The sequence below is a fragment of the Miniopterus natalensis genome, chromosome 12, assembly GCF_054644295.1.
Source record: "Miniopterus natalensis isolate mMinNat1 chromosome 12, mMinNat1.hap1, whole genome shotgun sequence".
NCBI lineage: Eukaryota > Metazoa > Chordata > Mammalia > Chiroptera > Miniopteridae > Miniopterus > Miniopterus natalensis.
Window position 1 is genome coordinate 68679900 of NC_142092.1, and position 20506 is coordinate 68700405.

The 20506-nt window shown below is 46.8% G+C and overlaps 3 protein-coding genes and 1 non-coding gene across 9 annotated transcripts in view; 2 read left to right on the forward strand and 2 right to left on the reverse strand.

Annotated features, from left to right (window-relative positions):
* Positions 1-1481: 1481 nt before the first annotated feature.
* Positions 1482-12904, forward strand: ZNF79 (zinc finger protein 79). Of its 4 annotated transcripts, XM_016210989.2 has the most exons (5): positions 1482-1879; positions 5497-5585; positions 6473-6596; positions 7118-7210; positions 11670-12904. In XM_016210989.2, exons 1-5 carry the CDS (start codon positions 1867-1869, stop codon positions 12803-12805), a joined length of 1455 nt encoding a protein of 484 aa, XP_016066475.2. In that variant the 5' UTR covers positions 1482-1866; the 3' UTR covers positions 12806-12904. The 4 variants fall into 4 exon arrangements, with proteins under 4 accessions (XP_016066475.2, XP_016066477.2, XP_016066476.2 ...); XM_016210991.2 differs by lacking the exons at positions 1482-1879; positions 5497-5585; positions 6473-6596 and adding exons at positions 9916-9996; positions 10479-11351 and having other exon boundaries at positions 7125-7210; XM_016210990.2 differs by lacking the exons at positions 1482-1879; positions 5497-5585; positions 6473-6596 and adding an exon at positions 9916-9996 and having other exon boundaries at positions 7125-7210.
* Positions 12905-14587: 1683 nt separating this feature from the next.
* Positions 14588-18492, reverse strand: RPL12 (ribosomal protein L12). Its single transcript, XM_087822927.1, has 7 exons — positions 18382-18492; positions 17751-17824; positions 16434-16532; positions 16000-16081; positions 15307-15393; positions 14809-14921; positions 14588-14643 (listed from the first exon to the last, which is right to left on the reverse strand). The coding sequence occupies exons 1-7, from the start codon at positions 18416-18418 to the stop codon at positions 14638-14640; spliced, it is 498 nt and encodes a 165-aa protein (XP_087679053.1). The 5' UTR covers positions 18419-18492; the 3' UTR covers positions 14588-14637.
* LOC148091878 (small nucleolar RNA SNORA65) lies at positions 15479-15605 on the reverse strand. Its single transcript, XR_015715454.1, has one exon. It is a non-coding gene; the product is annotated as a small nucleolar RNA SNORA65 (small nucleolar RNA).
* A 205-nt stretch (positions 18493-18697) lies between the features above and the next one.
* The window catches only part of LRSAM1 (leucine rich repeat and sterile alpha motif containing 1), a 32162-nt gene continuing 30353 nt past the window's right edge, over positions 18698-20506 (forward strand). Inside the window, exon 1 of one of the 3 annotated variants that reach the window (XM_087822929.1) lies at positions 18698-19158. The gene's annotated coding sequence lies outside the window, so the exon portion shown is untranslated. The remainder of the gene's footprint in view (positions 19159-20506) is intronic. The other 2 variants (XM_016210999.2, XM_087822928.1) reach the window with 2 other exon arrangements.

The following is a 20506-nucleotide window of genomic DNA, read 5'->3' on the forward strand; positions in this document are numbered from 1 at the left end:
CCCTTGTGTCTTTTTGCAGTCAGTCTCCTCCCTATAGCTATGGCCCCGGCACCTACAGATGTGTTCCATTCCTATACTTGTGCTTTTTCTAGACCTTCATAAAAATGGAATCATGTAGTTTGTGGTCCTTTGAGTCTGGCCTCTGACTCAGCAGAGTGTGTTTTAGATTTTCTGTGCTTGTGCAGCCGGAGTTTATTCCTTTCTGTGTTGAGTGGCAGTCCACTGGACATCTGGGCTCGTTCCAGCTCTTGACTGATGAATAAAGTTGTTATAAACATTTGCATACACATTTAGTGTGGAGTGGAACTTCTGGGTCACATGTTAAGTTTACGTTTAACTATTTTAAGAAGTTGTCAAACTGTTTTCCAAAGTGGTTGCACCATTTGGCACTCACAGTGGCGGGGCACAGGAGTCCCTCATCTTCCACATCCTCAACGATTCTTATTTGTTGTTACAAATAAAACTGTTTATATCTTTGCCGGGCCGCATGGCTCAGCAGTTGAGCATTGACCTATGATCCGGGTGATCTCAGTTCATTTCCCAGTCAGGGCACATGCCCAGGTTGTGGGCTCCATCCCCAGCAGGGGGACGGGCAGCCAGTCAATTACTCCCATCGTTGATGTTTCTATCTCTCCCTCTCTTTCTGAAATCAATAAAAACGTATTTGGGGGGAAAACTTTACATTTTAACTTTTCAAAAGTTGTCTTCTGTCTGATTTCCTCTGGATTCACTTGATCAGGCTGCTTAATTGGTCCTCTTTTATGCTGCGGGTTTATCTCAAATCTATGGGGAGCTCCAGTGGTCCCCATTCAGGAAGGAAGAGCTAGGGGTTTAACTGCAGCTTCTGCACCCCCCTCCCCACCCGTTCTCGGTTCTGGTGGATTTGTTCCCTTTTATACAGCTTCACTGTCATTTCAGTGGGATTTGGAGGAAGAGGAGGTGAATGTGTAAGTTCAGGCCACCAGCTTGAAATGTAAGCCTTCTTCATTTTTTTAGCGATGATGGGTTTGTTTGCCATTGGAGTCATGGTATGTGGCAAACAGTCGGTGCTCAAATAGTTGTTGAATTTAAGACTATATTGGAACTTAAGTTAACCTCACATTGTTCCACATTCAGATTGTTTCCAGTTTTCTGCCTATTGATAATTCTATTATATAGATACAGATTTAGAGAGATGAGAGACAATAGAGGGAGATAAAAGGAGAGAAAAAGATATGATAGGGAAGACATACGCATGCGCAGAAACAACTCCCAGGATCCTTCGCGCCAAGTCGCTTCCGGTCTCCGAGGCCCCGGCCTGGATTCCGGTGGACCAGAAGGGCATGTGCAACATAGCATGATGGGAAATAGGTTCTGGGCGCACGAACTGGAGGAAGCCTTTCTGGGAAGCACTGTCCAGCAGGGTGCGCGGCGCCGGGAGAGAAGAAAGGCTTTGGCCAGGAAGAGAGCGCGGAGACTTCTGGGGAATGGAGTGTAGTGGGGCTGGGAGGCGTGCGCGCAAGACCGGAAGTGTGACGCTTTGGCGTTTGGCAGGATCTGAAGCTGCAGTTTCTCCCATCGCGCCGGGACCGGTAGCCCTCTCCGGTAGCCGCAGCGACTTTTTCGCTCGGTGTTCTGTTTGGCACCGAGTGGTTTGCGCCTCGGGCTCCCGATCCGAGGCCTGGCTGTGGCTCGGGAGACAGTGAAAGACCCGGCAGGGCAGGCCCCACCGGAGCTCCCAGGGCCCAGCCCCGCTGGCTCAGACCCGGCGTCTGAGGGGAGAGGCCGGAGAGGAGAGCCCACCGTCAGAGCGGGGCTCGGGCTGCAGTGAAGCGACGCTGACGCCCAGAGAGCTGCTGGGAGGCGGTGTCGCGTGACGAGACCCAAATGCTGGAGGAAGGTGAGTGGTGGCGGGAACGGTCTGCAGGAGGTCCGGCCTCTTGTCCCAGCTTGCCCGCTATTACTGCTGTGCGACCCGGCGACCTTGCTGTTATCCTTCCCACTTAGGGACGACTTTCTTCGAAAAAAGAATTCCGGGGTCAAAAAGATTTGAGGAGCTCAGGCCTGACTAACCCCTGAGTACCCAGCCCCTCATCCCGATAGCATCTTAGAGAGAAAGGGGCCTGGAAGGAAAATGGGACGTACTCGGGGTCTCCTGCTTCTGGCCTCCCAGCTCTTGCAGCGAGGGATGCTCGGAACAGGAGCCTCTCGGCTCCACTGAGATGAGCGCCGCTTCAACCCTGATTGGTGGGTTAGTGGATTGTTGAATTGCCGGAGGTTGCTGGGGATTTGGAACCAGAAGTCCTGTTTACGCTGTGGGGTACCTGCCACGTCTGCTAACCTGCTTCTTCATGAAGGAAAGGGTAAAATAACATTGAGTACCTCGTTTACCTGTAAGAGCTGTAAGCATCAAATAAAATAGCAGTTTTGAAAGCACGTTCGCCGCCTTGCCGAACAGAACAAATGTGCATTTAATCTTAACCATCGAGGCCCGTGCCGTCCTCCCCTAGGTCAAGGAGTCCGGGTATCGAGTCCAGTTTGACACCCAGCATTTTGTGTCGTGTTCCCAGAGGCCTGAGAACGGGAGCAGGAGCTTAGCTTCCTCTCCAGAGAGGGGAATGAGATGCCGCAGTTAGGTGCAGCTCGGTGAAATGAGGTCTGCACTAGCACCTGTGTCCAGGCCTTTTCACTTCTTTATCTGAGGACTGGACTACCTCTACTTTTTTTTTAATTGATATGATTCACATACTGTAACATTCACTTTTAAAGTATACAGTTCAGTGGCTTTTAGTATATTTGCGAAGTTGCACAGCCATCACCATTTATTTCTAGAACATTTTCATCACCCCGAAAAGAATATACCCATTAACCACTCCCTCTTCCCCCTCCTCCCAGTCCCTGGCAACCACTAATCTACTTTTTGTCCCCATGGATTTGCCCGTTCTGGACATTTCATAAAAATAGAATTGTACAATATGTGTCTTTTTCTTAGGGTAATGTAACATGAATGAATGTACCTCATTCCTTTTTATGGCTGAATAATATTCCGTTATAGAGATATACCACATTTTACCTGTTCCTGGGTTGATGGACATTGGGTGGTTTCCAGTTTGGGCCATTATGAATAATGCTGTGAACGTGCCTGCACAAGTTTTTGTGTGGACATGTTTCCATCGCTCTTGGGTATATGCCTGCGAGAGGAACTGGTGGTCATAACTCTGTGTAACTTTCTGGGGAGCTGCCAAACTGTTTTCCACAGTGGCTGCACCATTTTACATTCCCAGTAGCAATGTCTGAGTGTTCCATTTTCTCCACATCAACACTTGTTTTCCATCTTTTTAAATTTTAGCCACCTAGTGTGTGTGAAGTGGGACCTCATTATGGTTTGATATGCATTTCTCCAATGATTAATGATGTTGAGCTTCTTTTCATGTACTTTTTGGCTATTTGTACATCTTGCTTGGAGAAATATCTATTCAGATCCTATGCCCATTTTATATGTCTTTTTGTTTTTGAATGTTAAGACTGAGTTCCAGCCTGGCTCGACCTAGGATCCAGGTGATGGGGTTCGATTCCCCAGTCAGGGCACAGGCCCGGGTTGCGGGCTTGATCCCCAGTCGGGGGTGTGCGGGAGGCAGCTGATCAATGACCCTCTCATCATGGATGTTTCTTTCTCTATCCCTCTCCTTTCCTCTCTATGAAATCAATAAAGATATATTTTAAAAAAAAAAAAAGTGTTACATATTCTGGATACAGACCATTAGAAGACTTACGATTTTGCAGATACTTCTCCTCATTCAGTGGTTATATTTTCACTTTATAGTGTCCTTTGAAGCACAAAGATTTAAATTTTAATGAAATCCAACTTATTTTTTCTTTTGTTGCTTGTGCTTTTGGTGCCGTATCTAAGAAACTGTTGCCTAATTAGAAGTCATAAAAATGTATACTTATGTTTTCTTCTAGAGTTTTAGCTTTTACATTAGGTCTTTGACCCATTTTGAGTTCATTTTTCTTAGCAGTACATGGTAGGAGTCTAATTTCATTCTTTTAATTTTATTTGATTTTTAGGGAGGGAGAAACATCGATTCGTTGTTCCACTTACTTATGCATTTATTGGTTGATTCTTGTACGTGCTCTGACCAGGGATCGAACCTGCAACCTTGGTATATTGAGACGGTGCTCAAACCAACTGAACTACCCAGTTAGAGCCTCTAACTTCATTCTTTATGTGGATGTCCAGTTGTTTGTCCCAGCACCATTTTTTGAAGATTCTTTCCTCATTTTTTTGTACTCTTGCTGAACATCAATTGTTCATAAATGTGTTTATTTCTGGACTCTCAGTTCTTTTCTACTGATCTGTATGTCTGCCCTTACACCAGTACCACACTTTTAATTATTAATGTTTTGTAAAAGTTCTGATACGGGATTGCACTGACTCAACAGTGTTCAGTAGTTTTTAGTGTAAGTGTGGAATTGCTTTAGATCTCACTTTTGGATTGTTCATTGCTAGTACCTAGAAATACCTCTGGAGAAATATCTATTCAAATCTTTTGAATCCATTTTTAAGTGGGTTCTCTCTTTGTTGTATATTCATCTTGTATCCTGCCACCTTGTTGAACTTGTTTATCTGTGAAGCTTGTAGATTCCTTAAGATTTTTCTGTATACAAAATTATATCATCATGAATATAGCTTTAATTCCTTTTCAATTGCCCTGGCTAGAGCTTCCAGTAAAATACTGTATAGAAGTGGTGAGAGCAGGCATCTTTGGCTTGTTTCTGACCTTACAGGGGAAAGCATCAGGCTTTTACCACTAAACATGAGGTTAGCTCTAGGCTTTTCATAGATGCCTTTTCTTAAGTGCAAGTTCCTTTCTGTTCCTGGTTTATTGTTTTTATCATGAAATGGTGTCATATTTTGTAAAATGGTCATTTTGGTGTTTATTGATCATGTGGGGGTTTTTCCCTTTGTATTAATGTGGTATCTTACATAGATTGTCTATGTTGAACCAACTTGTGTTCCTGGGATGAATCCTATTCGGTCATTACCCCTTCTTTTGATTAGACAAATGTCTTAAATTTGCACAGCCACTTTCTCCAAATAGGTAGTATCTGTAAACCATATACTTACTTGCTAGGCACTGTGCCAACTGCTTTATATGCATTTTCCTTGAATCTTCAAAGCAACAACTTTACAAGGGATTACCTCCATTTTACAGATGAGAAAAATGAGCTTTAGAGAGGTTCTGTGATCTGCACACAGCTGGTAAGTGGTGGATTGGGATACTTGAGTCTGTCTCACTGTAATGCCTCCCTACCTGTGACTGAATTGATGGGGTTTCAGAGGCAGAAGAAACGAACGGGGAAGTTTACATCCCACTGCAGGTCTGCAAATTCAGCCCAAGACCCGAAACTTTCAGTGTCCTTTGAACACCTCCACCTCTTCAGAATGGTGTGAGCCCTTCTAGCTTAATGGGCTATACATCTTTATGCCTCATTGGTTTCTTTCTCTCCCTCCAGAACCACCTCCTCCAGACCCTACCCTTTCCCACGAGGAAAGCACAGCCGTGGAAGGAATGGTAGCTGGTCTCTTCACGGCTGGGCCACACGTAAGTTGGAAATGGACTGAGAGGCAGCCTTTTTCTATTATATTAAGGAGGTTTTGGTTGTTAATTACAAAAGGAATTCATGTTTATTGTAGAAACCTGAAAAATAAAGAAGACACACATAGGTGATACTGAGGCAGAAGAATGACTAGGCCCTTGACTTGTGGGGAACTGCAGGAAAGGGAGGGATAACACTCAGGTTTCTGGGTGGCCAAGTAGGTGAATGGAGGTCCTGTTCTGAGCTGAAAATAGACTTTCTTGCCTCTTATGTCTTTGCTCATGGTGCTTCCCCTACCTTGGATGATATCCTCCTCTTGCTCCTTCCGAGTAATCTTCTACAAGGCCAGCTCGGTGATTGCCCTCCACCCAAGGATTCCTCTTCTATTATAAACTGGTCTGTCTGTGTCTTTGACACATAACAGATGTTGGGTATGTGCCTGGCTCTCCTGCTGTACTGTGTGATATCTGAGTTCACAGGGATATTTATTAATTGTTCTGAAAACATTAAGCTTTCACATTTGTTTGCTAATTTGCACCTGATTGTTCATTGCGTAAACTCACATTCTAATTTTTTCTATATTGGCTCTTAATTCCCAAGCAGCTGTTATTTTTTGTCTAGTTACTGTTCATATATACGCACATTTTCTGTCTAGTCATACATAAAATCTACCAGAATTACAAATGTGGAGACTGTATTTTATTTGTATGTCAATATCCAGTAGTGTTAAGCACATAAGTGCTTTTCTCTAACTACCCAGAGCCCTGAATCCTTTCAAAGACCCTTTCGAGGCCTGCTAGCCATCTGACCCGGAGTCACCAACCTCCCCACCTCCCTCTTTACCACATATCCTACGGTTACTGGGCAAGAAGAAATGTGCTTATTGTTTCAGGGATCCACGCCCTTCGACAATGTGACTGTAGCTTTTACCCACAAAGAGTGGAGGCACTCAGTCCCTGCTCCAAGGGCCAGGTTCGAGGAGATACGAGAAAAGTCCAGGAACCTGGTCCTACTGGGTAAGGAAACTATTTTAAATTCTGAAAACCTGTGGCCCTTTCCATTGTGAATGATCCTGAATTGCTGACATCCTGGAGGGACAGTGTTTATTCCTCCTCATTCCCTAGGAAAAGGTCTCTGCATTCTTGGTTGGGAAATAGGCATTTTCATTTTGCCCCCCCCACCCCCCCAGGGCCGCACCTGCCATTTCCCAGGAGGGTTGGGGTCTTCAGGTCAATTCCCTCCAGTCATTAATTTCCCATCTCCCTAAACAGCCTGCTTTATGGGCTTAGCTTAACCACTTGGCTTTACTCCCTCCATGAGGCTATTTGTGTAGTTCCTTCCGGAAATGCTTTACCAAGACATTGACACCACTTGTCTTTTTTACTGCTGTGTTCCCTAGTGCCCTGCACTAAGTAAGTGCTCAGTATGTATTTGCTGAATGAATGAAATCAGTGACCTAACTGGCCTGTTTCCACTCCCGAGTTCTGGGTAGCTTTTAGGACAGATCTCTAAAGCCTGTTTTTCTCCCCTTGAACAGGACTTCCAGTCTCCCAGCCCGGCGCGGACTCCCGGTCAGAACAAGGGGAAAGCCCGTGGCTGCTGGAGGGAGGCCTGAGGAGTGCCTGTCCAGGTAAGTGGGCAAGCGTGACGGCAGGGAGCACCGGGGGCAGAAGCCCCTGTGGAACCTACATTAATGCACTTGATAGGGAATAGGAACTGGGTAGGGTACAAAGGCGAGAATGGGAACACAGAGGGGGATGGGGGTAGGTAACACCTTGCTGACCAGTCACGAGACAACTCCTGTCTGCACTTCACTGCTTGGTGCTTACTTAGGCCAACCCTAGCTTTCCTTTGTTATGCCTGATTTTTTTCTCAACTCATCAGTACTTCCAGAGACATGACGCGCGATACGTCTAATTCTTTCCATCCATCTTTTATTATGGCAAAGTTTTAAAAAAGACAAGTCGAGGCAGAGAAGAACATTTGAATTATGTGCAGACACTTTGATCAGCTGAGTAACTTTGTGCAGACTCCTGGAAGTCAGCTGGAAGATAGGACTTTGTTGGAAGATAGTGATAGTATCTGACAGTGAAAGTAATTCTGAATGGGCAGAAAAAGACATTTTACCAGCCTTGGAGGATTATACAGATACTTCAGGTGTAACTGTTCAATTTGAAGACCCACAAAGTATAAATGAAGTAACCAGTTTATTTTTTGATAAGGATTTTTCCCATCTCATTACTTCTCAAACCAATATGTGAAGGGAGTCAACTGAGTAGATCAATATTTAGCATATGGCAATATCTTGCACAATAGTAAGTGGTATAAAAAAGTAGTTTTATTTTTGATAAATTGTGCCTTTTTCGATGCATTTAAAATTTATTGCTACAATAAAAAAAAGGTACAAAAATTTTCTACTTGAAATCGCTAGAAAGTGGATTACAGAAAATTCATCAGAATGCAGCACACAACCTAGCACCTCTTCCATTATGCCTAGAAGAGCCCCAAATAAAGATCTGCCATTCAGATTATCAGGAAAATTAAAAGATCATGTTTTACAAAGAATAGTAACCAGCGGTTAAAAAAAAAATCCCACTAGGGTGTGTAAAGTATGTTCTTCTAAGGGAAAGTGCAGTGAAACACAGTATGTATGTAAAACTTTAGTGCCATTGCATGTAGATACATGTTATACAATATATCACACTCAATAAATATTAAAATATATGCAATATATTTAATTTCAGTGTATAGTAATACAAGATATAACAAAATAAAGTAAGTTTAAGTTTATTTAGATGCTTTCATTTAATATTCAAGTGCGGAAAAGTAGCCGGCCGCACGGGCAAGTTCTGGCTCGAAGTAGCCAGTCAGCAAGGTGTTAATATCAAATGAATAGGAAAGATCGCTTTGAGGAGGTGACATTGGAGCTGAGATCTGAAGGAAGAGAATGAAACAGCCATGTAAGTATTTGGGGGAGAAACATTCTGAGCCACAGCATGTATTGAGGTTCTGAGTTGGGAATGAGCTTGGTTTGTGTTAGGATCAGAAGACCCTAAGACTCTGAAGAGGGAGAGTGGTAGGCAGGGGCCAGATCATGTAGGGCTTTGGAGGCCCATAGTAAGGGATTTAGATTTCATTAAAGTATGAGGAAAGGAAGTCATTGAGGGTTTTGAGCAGGGAAGGAACAATGTTTGATTTGTGTTTTAAAAGATAACTCAGCAGTAACGTGGAGAAGACTTTCAGGGTTCAAGAGTAGAAGCAGGGAGATGGGCTGAGAATCTGTTGCAGACATACTCCAGTGAGATGATTGTGGGTGGTAAGGAGGCAGGACATATCTGGGTGTTAAAGCCAAAAGGACTTGCTAGTGAACTGGAAGTAAGAGCAAGAGGCATTAAGGATGACCCTGGCCTGAGTATTTGGGTGAATGGGAAAACTGACCAAGACACTGGCTTAAAGGGGAAAATCAGCAGTTCTGTTCTGGGTATATTCAGTTTGGGATGTCATTAGACAAGATGCAACACTTGGGAAAGGTGGGAGGAGGTATGACAATTCATGAACATCACATGATCTTCTGAATTGCTCATGTTCGTCTTTTACTCAGATAGATGCTCAGAGTCATATGTAATCAAGTACATAGAGAACACTCTCGCCCAGAAGCAGGGACTTCTGTTCTCAGGGTAGGTTGGGCATCCGTATGCATGTGTACCTTAGACAGAAACCTGCTTAATGCGAAGCTAAGGAAAAGGTCCAAGGTAACAAGCACTCGTAAAACACGTATTATTCCTCAGGTACTGTTCTGGATCCGTTATGTGCCTTGACTCATTTAATGCTCACAATAATTCTGCAGCATGAGAGCTACATTGACAAATAAGTCCAAAGCATAGAAAGATTGTCTAAAGTCACACAGCTCATAAGAGGTGGAGCCATGATTTGAACCCAGACAGTATGGGTCAAAATTCTGTATATAAATTCAAATTAAGGATACCTAGAACTAACCCTGCTATTCCCTACTTTAAGAAATAAGGTAGAAACGTAAAGAATCTCTTCAGTTAAACTATGAAAGGAAACTCCATATCCTTCCCTAAAGCTCCATTCCCTTACCTACAAGCCTCGATGTAGGAGACAGAGGTGTCTGGGACCTTATGGTTCACTTAAGTTTTAATACTTCCAAATATTATACATTAATTCACATTTTAAAATGTTCTCTTAAAATGAATGAGATCCCAAAGAGGGATAACAATAGTTAACTCTGGGGCCTCCAGTCCAAGATGGCGGTGTAGGAAGAAGATCCTGAACTCATGTCCTCCCACAAACACACTGAATTTATACCAACAGGCAGAGGAATCCCCCTGAAGAACTGAGAGCTGACTGAACAGCTTCTGCACAAGAAACAAGAAAGTGACCCCATAGAAATGGGTAGGAGAGACCAAGACATGGTACTGTGGGAACCCCTCTCCCAATGCACTGACCAGAAAGGCCTGCTTGCAGACTTGCCCGTCCTGGGGAAAAGTGAAAAGAAAAAAAAAGGTTTAAAAGGCACCTAGACTATACAGGAAGGAAATCCATTTACTAACCCTAGAGCATCTGCTAAATGGGAGGGGAACTACAGGAAGGGAGAGCACCATTTGTTGCCCACCCACTCCCCCAGAATCACATGGGCAGGAGCACAATCCAGGCACTCTAGCCAGCCAGCCAAGGCTGTCAGAGTGCACACCAGGATCTAGGTCCAAACCAGCTCCATGGCTTGTCCCCAAGAGTCCCCACAGCCTGCAATTGCTCCAATTATAACTCCAGGCTCCCGTGCAATAGAGCTTACCTCTGAGATTCCCTGTGGCCTGCTTCAGCTTCCAGCTGGCCTTCCAAGGTGGTCCTGGCATGACTCACACCTGTCCCAACAGCTCCAGGATCTGGAATGGCTTGACCTCTGGACTCATGGCCTGATCCTGCTCCAACTGATCTGCCAAGGTGGTCCCAGCACAGCTTGCCCCCAGGACTCCCTGTGGCTCACACCTGCTACAGCTAAAGCTCCAGGCCCCATTGTGGCTTGCCCCTGGACTCCCCTCAGTCTAAGCCCCTCCAACTGGCCTGTCAAGGCACCCCAAAGCACCTGTCCTCGAGACTCCCTGCAGCCCAACCCCACTCCAACTACCGCTCCAGCCAATCTGCCAAGGCAACCCCAATGAGGCTTCACCCTGGAACCCCCTGTGGGCTCAACTGGTTCCAACTAGAGCCCCAGCAAATCTGCTAAGGCGGCCCAGGCGAGGCTTGCCCACAGGACTCCACACAGCCCATGACTGCTTTAGCTTCACCCAGCCTGCCAAGGCAGCCCCAGTGTGGCTTGCCCCTAGCCTCCCTGCATTCCACACCCCAAGCTCCAACTGACCTGCCAAACATACAGGGCTATACAAAGGGGGAAAAGGGAGCTCCTATGGAAGGCCACTCCTTCCAGACAGAAAATGAGAAATACGTTCCAAATGCAAGAATAAGACAAAACCCCAGGCAAAGAACTAAATGAGACGGAGACAAGTAATCTACCAAATACAGAGTTCAAAACACTGGTTATAGGACATTCAGTGAACCCAGGAGAAAAACGGATGAACTCAGCAAGAACTTCAACAGAGAAAATATAAAAAAGAACCAATGAGAACTGAAGAGTAACTGAAATGAAAACTATAGTAGAGGGAATCAACAGAAGACTTGTTGATACAGAAGAAGTTAAATAATTCATGTTGCTGCATCATACATCAGCTTTTTAAAGTGATTTAAACCAGGTAAGCAGATTGCCCAAAACCACACTGAGAACTGAGACAGCTTGAGACTACCCCCCAATACTTGGCAAAAGCGGATGAGTTATCAGAAAAGGAGTATCACATCTGGGGTGGAGGCTAGCGGGTGCTGTGTGAAAAGCCATCTTGGTCATTATTCATGGTTTAGAACAGGAACGTAAGGCAGTGATGTTCTAGGCGAGAGGAAGTGAAGCACCAAACCTGTCTGCATAAGAGCTCAGCCAAACTCCCCGTCTTTTGTATTTCAGTATCTTTTCTTCTACCAAAGGAATTTTTTAAACTACCTTTCTGAATTTTTTTCAGACTGGGAGATTATATCTGAATCACCACAAGAGCAAGACATTTCTGAAGAATCATTCCAAGACACAAGGGTAGAAATGCCCCCTGGGGAGTCAGATCATAGGAACTGTGAAGGGGGGAAGAGCTTCAACCTGAGACCAGTCCTTTCTCCACAACAGAGAGTTCCTATGGAAGTGAGACCCCACAAGTGTGAAACAAAGAGCTTCCAGAGGAAACCATACACATGCAATGAATGTGGCAAAGCCTTCAGTTACTGCTCTTCCCTTTCACAGCATCAGAAGAGCCACACTGGGGAGAAGCCGTATGAGTGCAATATATGTGGGAAGGCCTTCAGCCAGAGCTCATCTCTTATTCAGCACCAGAGGGTTCACACCGGAGAGAAACCTTATAAGTGCAGCGAGTGTGGAAGAGCCTTCAGCCAGAACGCAAACCTCACAAAACACCAGCGAACCCACACTGGAGAAAAGCCCTACAAATGCACCGGGTGTGAGAAAGCCTTCAGTGACTGTTCAGCCCTCATTCAGCATCAGAGAATTCACACTGGAGAGAAGCCCTATGAATGCAGTGACTGCGGGAAGACCTTCCGTCACAGTGCCAACCTCACAAACCACCAGAGGACTCACACGGGGGAGAAGCCCTACAAGTGCAGTGAGTGTGGGAAGGCCTTCAGTTACTGTGCAGCCTTTATTCAGCATCAAAGGATCCATACTGGAGAGAAACCTTACAAATGCAACACGTGTGGGAAGGCCTTCAGCCAGAGCGCAAATCTCACCAACCACCAGAGGACTCACACTGGGGAGAAACCCTACAAGTGCAGTGAGTGTGGGAAGGCCTTCAGTCAAAGTACAAATCTTATAATCCATCAAAAGACCCACACTGGGGAGAAGCCATACAAATGTAATGAATGTGGGAAATCCTTCAGTGAGAGCTCAGCCCTTATCCGACATCATATAATTCACACTGGAGAGAAACCCTATGAATGCAATGAGTGTGGCAAAGCATTTAACCAGAGTTCATCCCTTAGTCAGCATCAGAGAATTCACACTGGTGTGAAACCCTACCAATGTAAAGAGTGTGGGAAGGCCTTCAGGTGTAGTTCAGCTTTCATCAGACACCAGAGACTCCATGCTGGAGAGTAACTGGGAACAAGACGAATGTGGATGGGGAACTGACAGGTAGTTTGAAAGCCTCTAGAAACATGCTTTTGCACCTTTATAATAAAGTCACTATTTTATGTGGACGGTCTCAGGAGCTTTTCTTTAACATCTTCTGGAAGCTTAACCCAATTCAAACTACTAGTTACCTATATTCAGTGGGCCAAAGTGTTTTCTTGTGTAGTAAGCACTCCAGAAGCCTTGGTTTTTAAAGCTGTGATCAGTGAAAGACTTGGTTCTTACTTAAAGGGTAGGTATTTTGGCAGTAGTTATCTCTTCTTGAATGATGGCTGTTTCAAGAATATTGGCCAGAAAAGAGCATTTCTCTGTAATGGAGTCAATTAGATATCTAATTTAGGGGAGTAAATTCAAGTGAGAAAGGGATTCTAGGGCCAGCCATTTAATGCTATACTTTCATTAGGGGTAGGTAAAGGATTCACTCTTTAATGCTAAATATTTGAAAATTGTAGTACACAGCTGTGACTTAAGGAACACTGCTATAACCAATGTCCTCTTTATGAATGTTCTAGTGCTCGTTTCTGCTGTAAAGAGGTCTCAGGACAGTGAAGCCGAGTGTGTCAGGAGGAACAACCTGATGACAGCCATGCTTTCCCTGGGTCAGAGCCAAGTGGGTCATCACTTCTTTCCCCTCATTGGAGAACGGTTCAGTTTCCTTTTCTACTTTCCACTGCCCTTGGCATTTATACCAGCTGCACACCCAACTAGTGTGATCTCATCTCAGCACTTACAAAACTCCTGTGTACTTTCACTGGTTTCTGGTTAGCTAAGTGTTTGATTTCAGGGACCGATTTCCCATTACTGGTCACCTGCTATAAGGGAAGCTTATGTCAACTATCCTCACCCAGGGCCTCCAGCTTTCTTTGGGTGGCTTGGTCCCGGAATTCTTATTTTTCCCTCACGTTTCCACTAGTGGAAAGGGTAGTTTGTTCTCCAACTCTGATTGTACCTGGGGTGGTTAAAAACCACCTACTAAAGGGCCTGTTGATAAAATTAATGGAAAAGCAAAGCAGCAATGACTAATGGTAGGGAAATGAAGTTCTTGGGCTATTCATTCCCAACTCCTTTCAGGGGTAGTGACAAGAAGCCCCTTCAAAGTGGTGCTTCAGGCTACTCAGGTGTGTCTTATCCCAGTGCCCAGGTGTCCATTCATTGCATGTCTAAAAGGGAAAGGGAGTGAGAAACTCTAAAAGTGATTCAAAAGAAACATGAGGAAAAGACTTGGGAAAAGGTACAAACAGACATTAGAATGTAGTCTGTTACTGGTTTAAAGCAAAGAAGTTCAGAGAATGGTAGGGTTAGACTGTAGCTAAACTTCAGAAGTATACCTGACGCTCACTTTCACTTAAACTCAGGATCAATCAAGGACTTATGATAAAGATCAGGTTTCTTTGTTGTCCCATCAGTGAACCCCAGCTGTGCACTGTAATGGATATCAAAGTCTTGAATTATGTGCCCTGGGCCCCAACCCACCACATAATTTGGACTGGGATGAGGAACTTCATCCCCCATGTAATGCTGAACTAGTAAGTTTTTCCTCTGGCTAAGAGCTATTTCTTATGAAGAGCTCCATGAAGGTCTCTACAAAAAGCAGAGACATCCTTTCTAGTGTCTTTCCTGAGCTAGTCCCATAAAGGGGAGAAATCTCATTGCCTAGACTACCTTCCACAGTTTGCCACCTTGGCCCCACTAACCACCACCTGCCCACAAAGGAGCTAGCTCCCCCAGGGAAGAAGCCACATCAAAAAGTCCACTGGTTGTCAAATGATCTTTAATAGAAACATTCTCCTTTGTAGTTCTTAACTCTGTGGGAAAGAAAAAAAAATATCCTATCAGTGATAGGACAAAAATCTTCTCAACCCCACTACTGACCATTTCTAGAACTCTCCAGCCTATCTCCATGAATACACTAGCTCCTCCAGCTTTCACCCTGATTTTAAGCAAACAAAAGAGATGCAGAAGTCACTTACAGCTGGGCATTCCACTGCACCACTGTTGATGTCATCTATGATGTCATGAGGGTGGCGGCCATCAACATTGCAGCCCACAGACTGGGCAGTCCCTAGGATCTCTTTAATGGTTCCTGTAATTAAGAAAAGGTGGTATTAGATAGGGCTGTCAGCCCCTCACAATCTTCAGACACCATTGGGAAAACACTTGAGTTCCACAGCAGGCAAAGAGGAGTAACTCTTTTATAAACCAGCAGGAATAACACCTCTGACCCCCAATTCAGAATTTAGCTCCTTAGTTATGTAAGCCCTGAATGCAAAATCTCCATGGGACCCTTGATACCCAGATTAAACACATCTGACCAAAATCTTCACCATGACCAAACCATGTTTCCAAATCCAGAAGACACTACACCCAAATTTTGGGTCTTACAGAATCAAGTCTCCTTTAAATGGGAAAATGCGACCACTCGGTGAATATGCCCCACATCACAAGGTGGTTCCATGTTGTCCTCTTACCAGAGAGTTCTCTTGCTAAAGATCGGTGCCGCATCTGTCGGGCAATGTTGACAATCTCATCAAATGTGATATTTCCACTGTGCTTAACTGCAGGAAAAAAACACAGCAAAAGCTGTCACAACCCAAAGCCAGAGCAGACCATATAATGTCCTCCCCCCCCCAGCCATTTCCAAGTTGTTCCCATGCTTTCGGCACAGAGTCATCCACATGAATAACCCTGTTTCCTAAGCTGGGGTTTAATTTCAGCTCACCACTGGATTGCACCAGCCAACACGGAACTGGTCAGGTGCAGTGGCGGGTGGCTAATGGCCTAACGGTCTTTATTAATCTTACATGTAAGAGATTGTTTTAGAGATGAGAGAAGACAAGCTTAAGATACTGGGATCAGTTAAGCTATTCAGTCACCCAGCTCAGAAGTGCTCTCCTAATTACTAGTCATTCTGTTGCTTCACCCTGCATAGCACTTCGTGGTACTACCTGGCTCTGGAGCAGCTACCATCAAATCCCCATGCCACCCTAGGTTTCATTTAACACATTGTTTGCCGGTAGTTTTTATCGCGCGCTCTACTACCAGTTAACGTAAAATGTGTAAATACGTTTCCCGCATACAATGTGTTAAGAGAAAACATGCAGCTATGTGTCAAACAATACACAGACACCACCACTCAGACTACCAGGGAAAAGGCCACTCACTGTTCTTTTGCTTCTTTCTGTCTCTTGGCGGTTCTTTGAGGGCTTTGATGATCAGGGCAGAGGCAGAAGGCACTACCTCAATCTGCAGGAAGAGATTCTCAATGTGAATAAGCCCTACCCCATCCTCCAATGAAGACAATACTACCATGCACCTTGGTCCTTGGAGGCCAGACACACTGGACTTGCTGTACATTCTCAAATAATTTTCACAATACACTCATGTCCTAGCCTAGGAGACAAGTGATTTGCCCAATGTCACATGAGTGACAAGAGTCAATATTTGAGCACATCTTTGACCTTGATCCATGCTCGTGAAAAAGCTTTCCCCAGATAAAGTCGCTCTCACCATTAGTGGTAGGTGGTCATGTCAGCAAAAACCTTGCACCCAGGAATCCCAGAGGGTTGCTACCCCTGCCCTCCCTCAAACCAAGTACCTGGGCCTGTCTGTTCTGAATGGTCAGTTTCACTGTAATCCTCAGACCCTTCCAATCACCGGTTGCTTTGGCGATGTCATCACCAACCTTTTTTGGAGACTGTAGAAATAAAGACATGTACTCATGTTGTGCCCAAAGTTTAAGCAGCCTGAAAGCCTGCCCAGTCTTCCTCACTTGGCCATACCCCAAATCTTCCCTGTAGAGCACACAGGAAACTGTCCGAAGCACACAACTGCACCTACCCTATCAAGGCAAGGCTCTCATCGTAGCATAAGCTGGAAAAATGAGGCTGGGGCGAGGTTGTTCAGGGCTTTAAGCTGCAGGCCAAGGGCCACAACTGGGCAAAATAACTTACCTACCTGTCCTCTCATAAAGACCTACATGGTAACATAGGAAGAAACTTTCAACGCTGGTTAACCCAAGTCAACCTACAGGGGTGAGGTGTGGGCATTTGCTAGAGTTTCCTAGTGCCCACTAGGAAACTATGTCCAGTGAGTGCCAGCAAAGCTAAGGGCCAAGAAGAGCATTAAGACTCTTGTTCTCCCACAACCAAGGTGGAAGAACACTTGGGACAGGAGACCACTGCACAAGGAATAAAGGCATAATGATAGTTAGGGAAACACAAGTTCAGTAAAATGGAGAAGCAGGCAAATAAGGCTGGCCATAGGTAAAGCTGGTCATGTTAACCAGATGGTCTAGAGCAGTGTAGGAAATACAAGCTATTATGTTCACCAGAATCTTCACATCCCTTCATCCCCTTTAAGCCTCCAACAGCAATATACCCATTTCCCTCACTAGAAAACATAGACTTGTATCACTAAGGCACTTGACTTCAAAACCCTCAGCGGCTGAGTATCAACCTAGAATCCAGATCATGGTTAGATTCCCAGTCAGGGCACATGCCCGGGTTGCAGGCTAGATCCCCAGTCAGGGGCGTGCAAGAGGCAGCCGATCAATGACCCTCTCGATCAATGACCCTCTCAATCAATGACCCTCTCTTTATCGATGTTTCTATCTCTCCCTCCCTTCCTCTCTGAAATCAATAAAGATTTTTAAAACAACAAAAAACCCCTCAGCGGTCCCCCTTCCAGCCTACCCCTCAGGTACACTAACAGCACGCTGTTAAAAGACAGAGAAGGGCACTAAGTTTGATTTTCATATATAACCTTTCTACCGCACCTAGTGGCAATTCAGTGGATCAGAGGTCTAGTGGCGGATGGAAATCCGCCAACGCCAATGGCACCTCAGGTACAATTGCGTTTGACAAGCATAACTGCTCTCATGGAAGAAACACCCCACACCACAAGACTGACTTACCAGGCCCAGGGGGCCGATCTTGGGGGCCAGGGCAGACGTGGCGCCCACTTCCCCGCCGGTGCACCTTAGGTATACTGGGAGGAGAAGGAACGTTAAGTGCCTCTGCAGAGCCAACCACAGCCTCTCCCCGCATCGCTCCGGGGCTGGCCATACCACCTTCCGCCTCTGCCCCAAACAGCACCGAAAGCCTCAGGGAGAAGCGAGGCAAGCCACCCCTCCTTGGGCGTGGACCGCTCCAAGCGACCCGAGGACCGGGGACCTTGGGTTCGGCCACGGCTACCGAGGCCCACCCCGGGCCGGCGTGGAGGCAGCCGGACCGCCAGCCACCCCAGTCTCAGGGAGAAAGCGCCGGGGGACAAGCCTTACCCTGAGGCGTGCGGACCGCAAAGCCGCCACAGGTCTTCCGGTCCTCCCGCCCCTCTACACGTGGGGAAGCCGAGGCTCAGAGAGTAAGAGACTCGGCCGGGACTTCACAGCGCCCTAAACGCGGCACCGGAAAGGCCTCTAGTAGGCAGCGGCCTTAAAGCGCGCCGTGGGAAAGGCAAGAATTGCGGAGGGGCCGCGGGCCCGACGGGCTGCGGGGAGAACGGGAGCTCCATCCCGCAGCCCGGCCCGCATCTAAAGCACGCACCGACTTTGATCTCGTTGGGGTCGAACTTCGGCGGCATGGTGGAGGTGGCCGGTGTCGGATGAACCCGGATTCGGGACGACCGAAGAGAGTTGCACCTGAGCCTCCTCCGAGCCGAAAGCCGAAAGGCCGGAAGGCGCTTCAGCTACGCCGGATATAGGCCGGAAAGCGCGGCTGTCGCGAGAACAGCCCTCCCCGCCCAGCCGCCCAGCGACGCCCTTGCCGTCATGTTGCTTGTGGGCTGGCGCCAGGGGCTGAGGAGCGGAGAGCCTGGCCCCGCGGTGAGCTGCGACCGGGGGCTCCGAAGGGGTTCGGGGCAGTTCACCAGGGGAGGCAGACCAGAGAGGGCTGCTCCCAAGATCCCGGCCCCCTGTTTCCCTTTCTCCCTTATGGGGAGGGTCACCCTATGGCCACTGTCCCCCAATCCCAGAGCTCGCCCCTCGCCTGAGAGGTTCACGGCGACCCCCGGCCACCTTTTAACTCCCGCGTGACGTGTGCGTTTCAAAACAATTTCGTTCGGAAAGACCCGTTCTAACTCGATTCTAAGAATCTGCGGTTCTCAGCCCCAGACTTCGTCATCCTGGTCTGCAGGACTTTCTGAGATTCTGAGTTTCGGTCCCCAGCTCCTGCGTTTGGAGGAGACCCGTCTCCGGATCCACCCGGGCCCGTGCCAGGCGGTCTGCGCCCCGGCCTCCATGAGCGAGCCCGAGGAGTGATCGGCCGGCCTTCGGGCTCTCCAGCGGGAACGGACGTGGGGGACCTGTCCTCCCGCAAAGCCAGGTCGGCACTCCCCATCCAGCCAGGGGAGGATGGGTGTGGTTCCTCCCTTCTGGACTGGGCGTCGGGGGAGGGGATGCACGAGGGATGGACGTCAGGGAGCTGGTTGGGAAGAGCCGATCGGGGAGGCCTGGGAGGGACGGTCGTTCTGGGAGGTGGAAAAGGCTGGTCTTCGGGGAGGTGGTGAAAGAGGTTAGTCATTGGGGAGCCGAAGGATAAGAGCTGGCCATCAGGGAAGGCTGGGGGAGGGATGTTTTTGACTGTTCCCCATCCCTGCAGGTAGGTGGGGTGACTAGAGGGGCCTGAGCCAGCTCTGCAGTCTTGGCTTGATCCCCAGACAGCCCACGCCCCGGTGGGCGGAGACCTGTGATCTCTAACCACCCACCCCCACCCCCACCCGGACCGGGTCTGTATCTAGCTCCTTAAACTGTAGGAGGCCCTGAATAAATGTTTATTAGATGTGTGGTGCTATGTGGACAACACTTATTGAGCACTCATTATGTGCCAGGTATTGTGCTCTGGGCTTTACATACATGAAATCACTGGATCTTCATAGAACCAGGTGTTAGTAATACTGTTACACTTTACAGATGAGGAAATTGAGGTTCAGAGAGGTGAACCAAGGTGACATGGTTGGCGAGTGTTAGATCTGGGATTCCAACCCAGTTATATTTCATCCCAAAGCCCATGCTGTTAACCGTAAGCTTCCCTGGATGATTGCTTCCTGGTCCATCCACGTCCATTATCAAGTGCTGATATTTGCAGATCCTGGGCAGGCAGTGAACACCTGGCTTCTGAGTTCAGGACAGTGCACTTAGTATGTACTAAATTATTCCAGCACCAAAGAGTTGGGCAAATCCACAGGATCAGGACTCGGAAGAGCAGAATTCCAGACTGGTTTTGCTAATACCTAGGCTGTAAACCAGATCACTGAACTCGATAATCATCAGTTTCATCACTATAAACAGGGCTGTGGTGAGAATGAACTGGAATAATAACTGTGGGAGTGGTAAGGTGCCTGAGAACTGCCTTTGAATTTGTATTTTAAAAATCTCTTTGGTTATGGTGTAGTTGAGCTCCCAGGGTCATTGCTAGCTGATGTCATGCCATGTTTGATGTGCTGATGCCACTCCTGACAGTGTTACAGAGGCTAGAAGTGATTCATCAGGCCAGTCTATTAGAATCGTCGAAGAGCATCCTTGTAAAGGACTTGAGGAACCTTCTTTGACGGAGGAGAGATGGGAACCTAGAACAAGGCAAAAGTATGCCAAGTTCTCACAGTGGCAAATGTGGGCCCAAACGCTGGTCACCTGGCTTACCATTGTGCTCTTTCCACCACATACCACTGCTT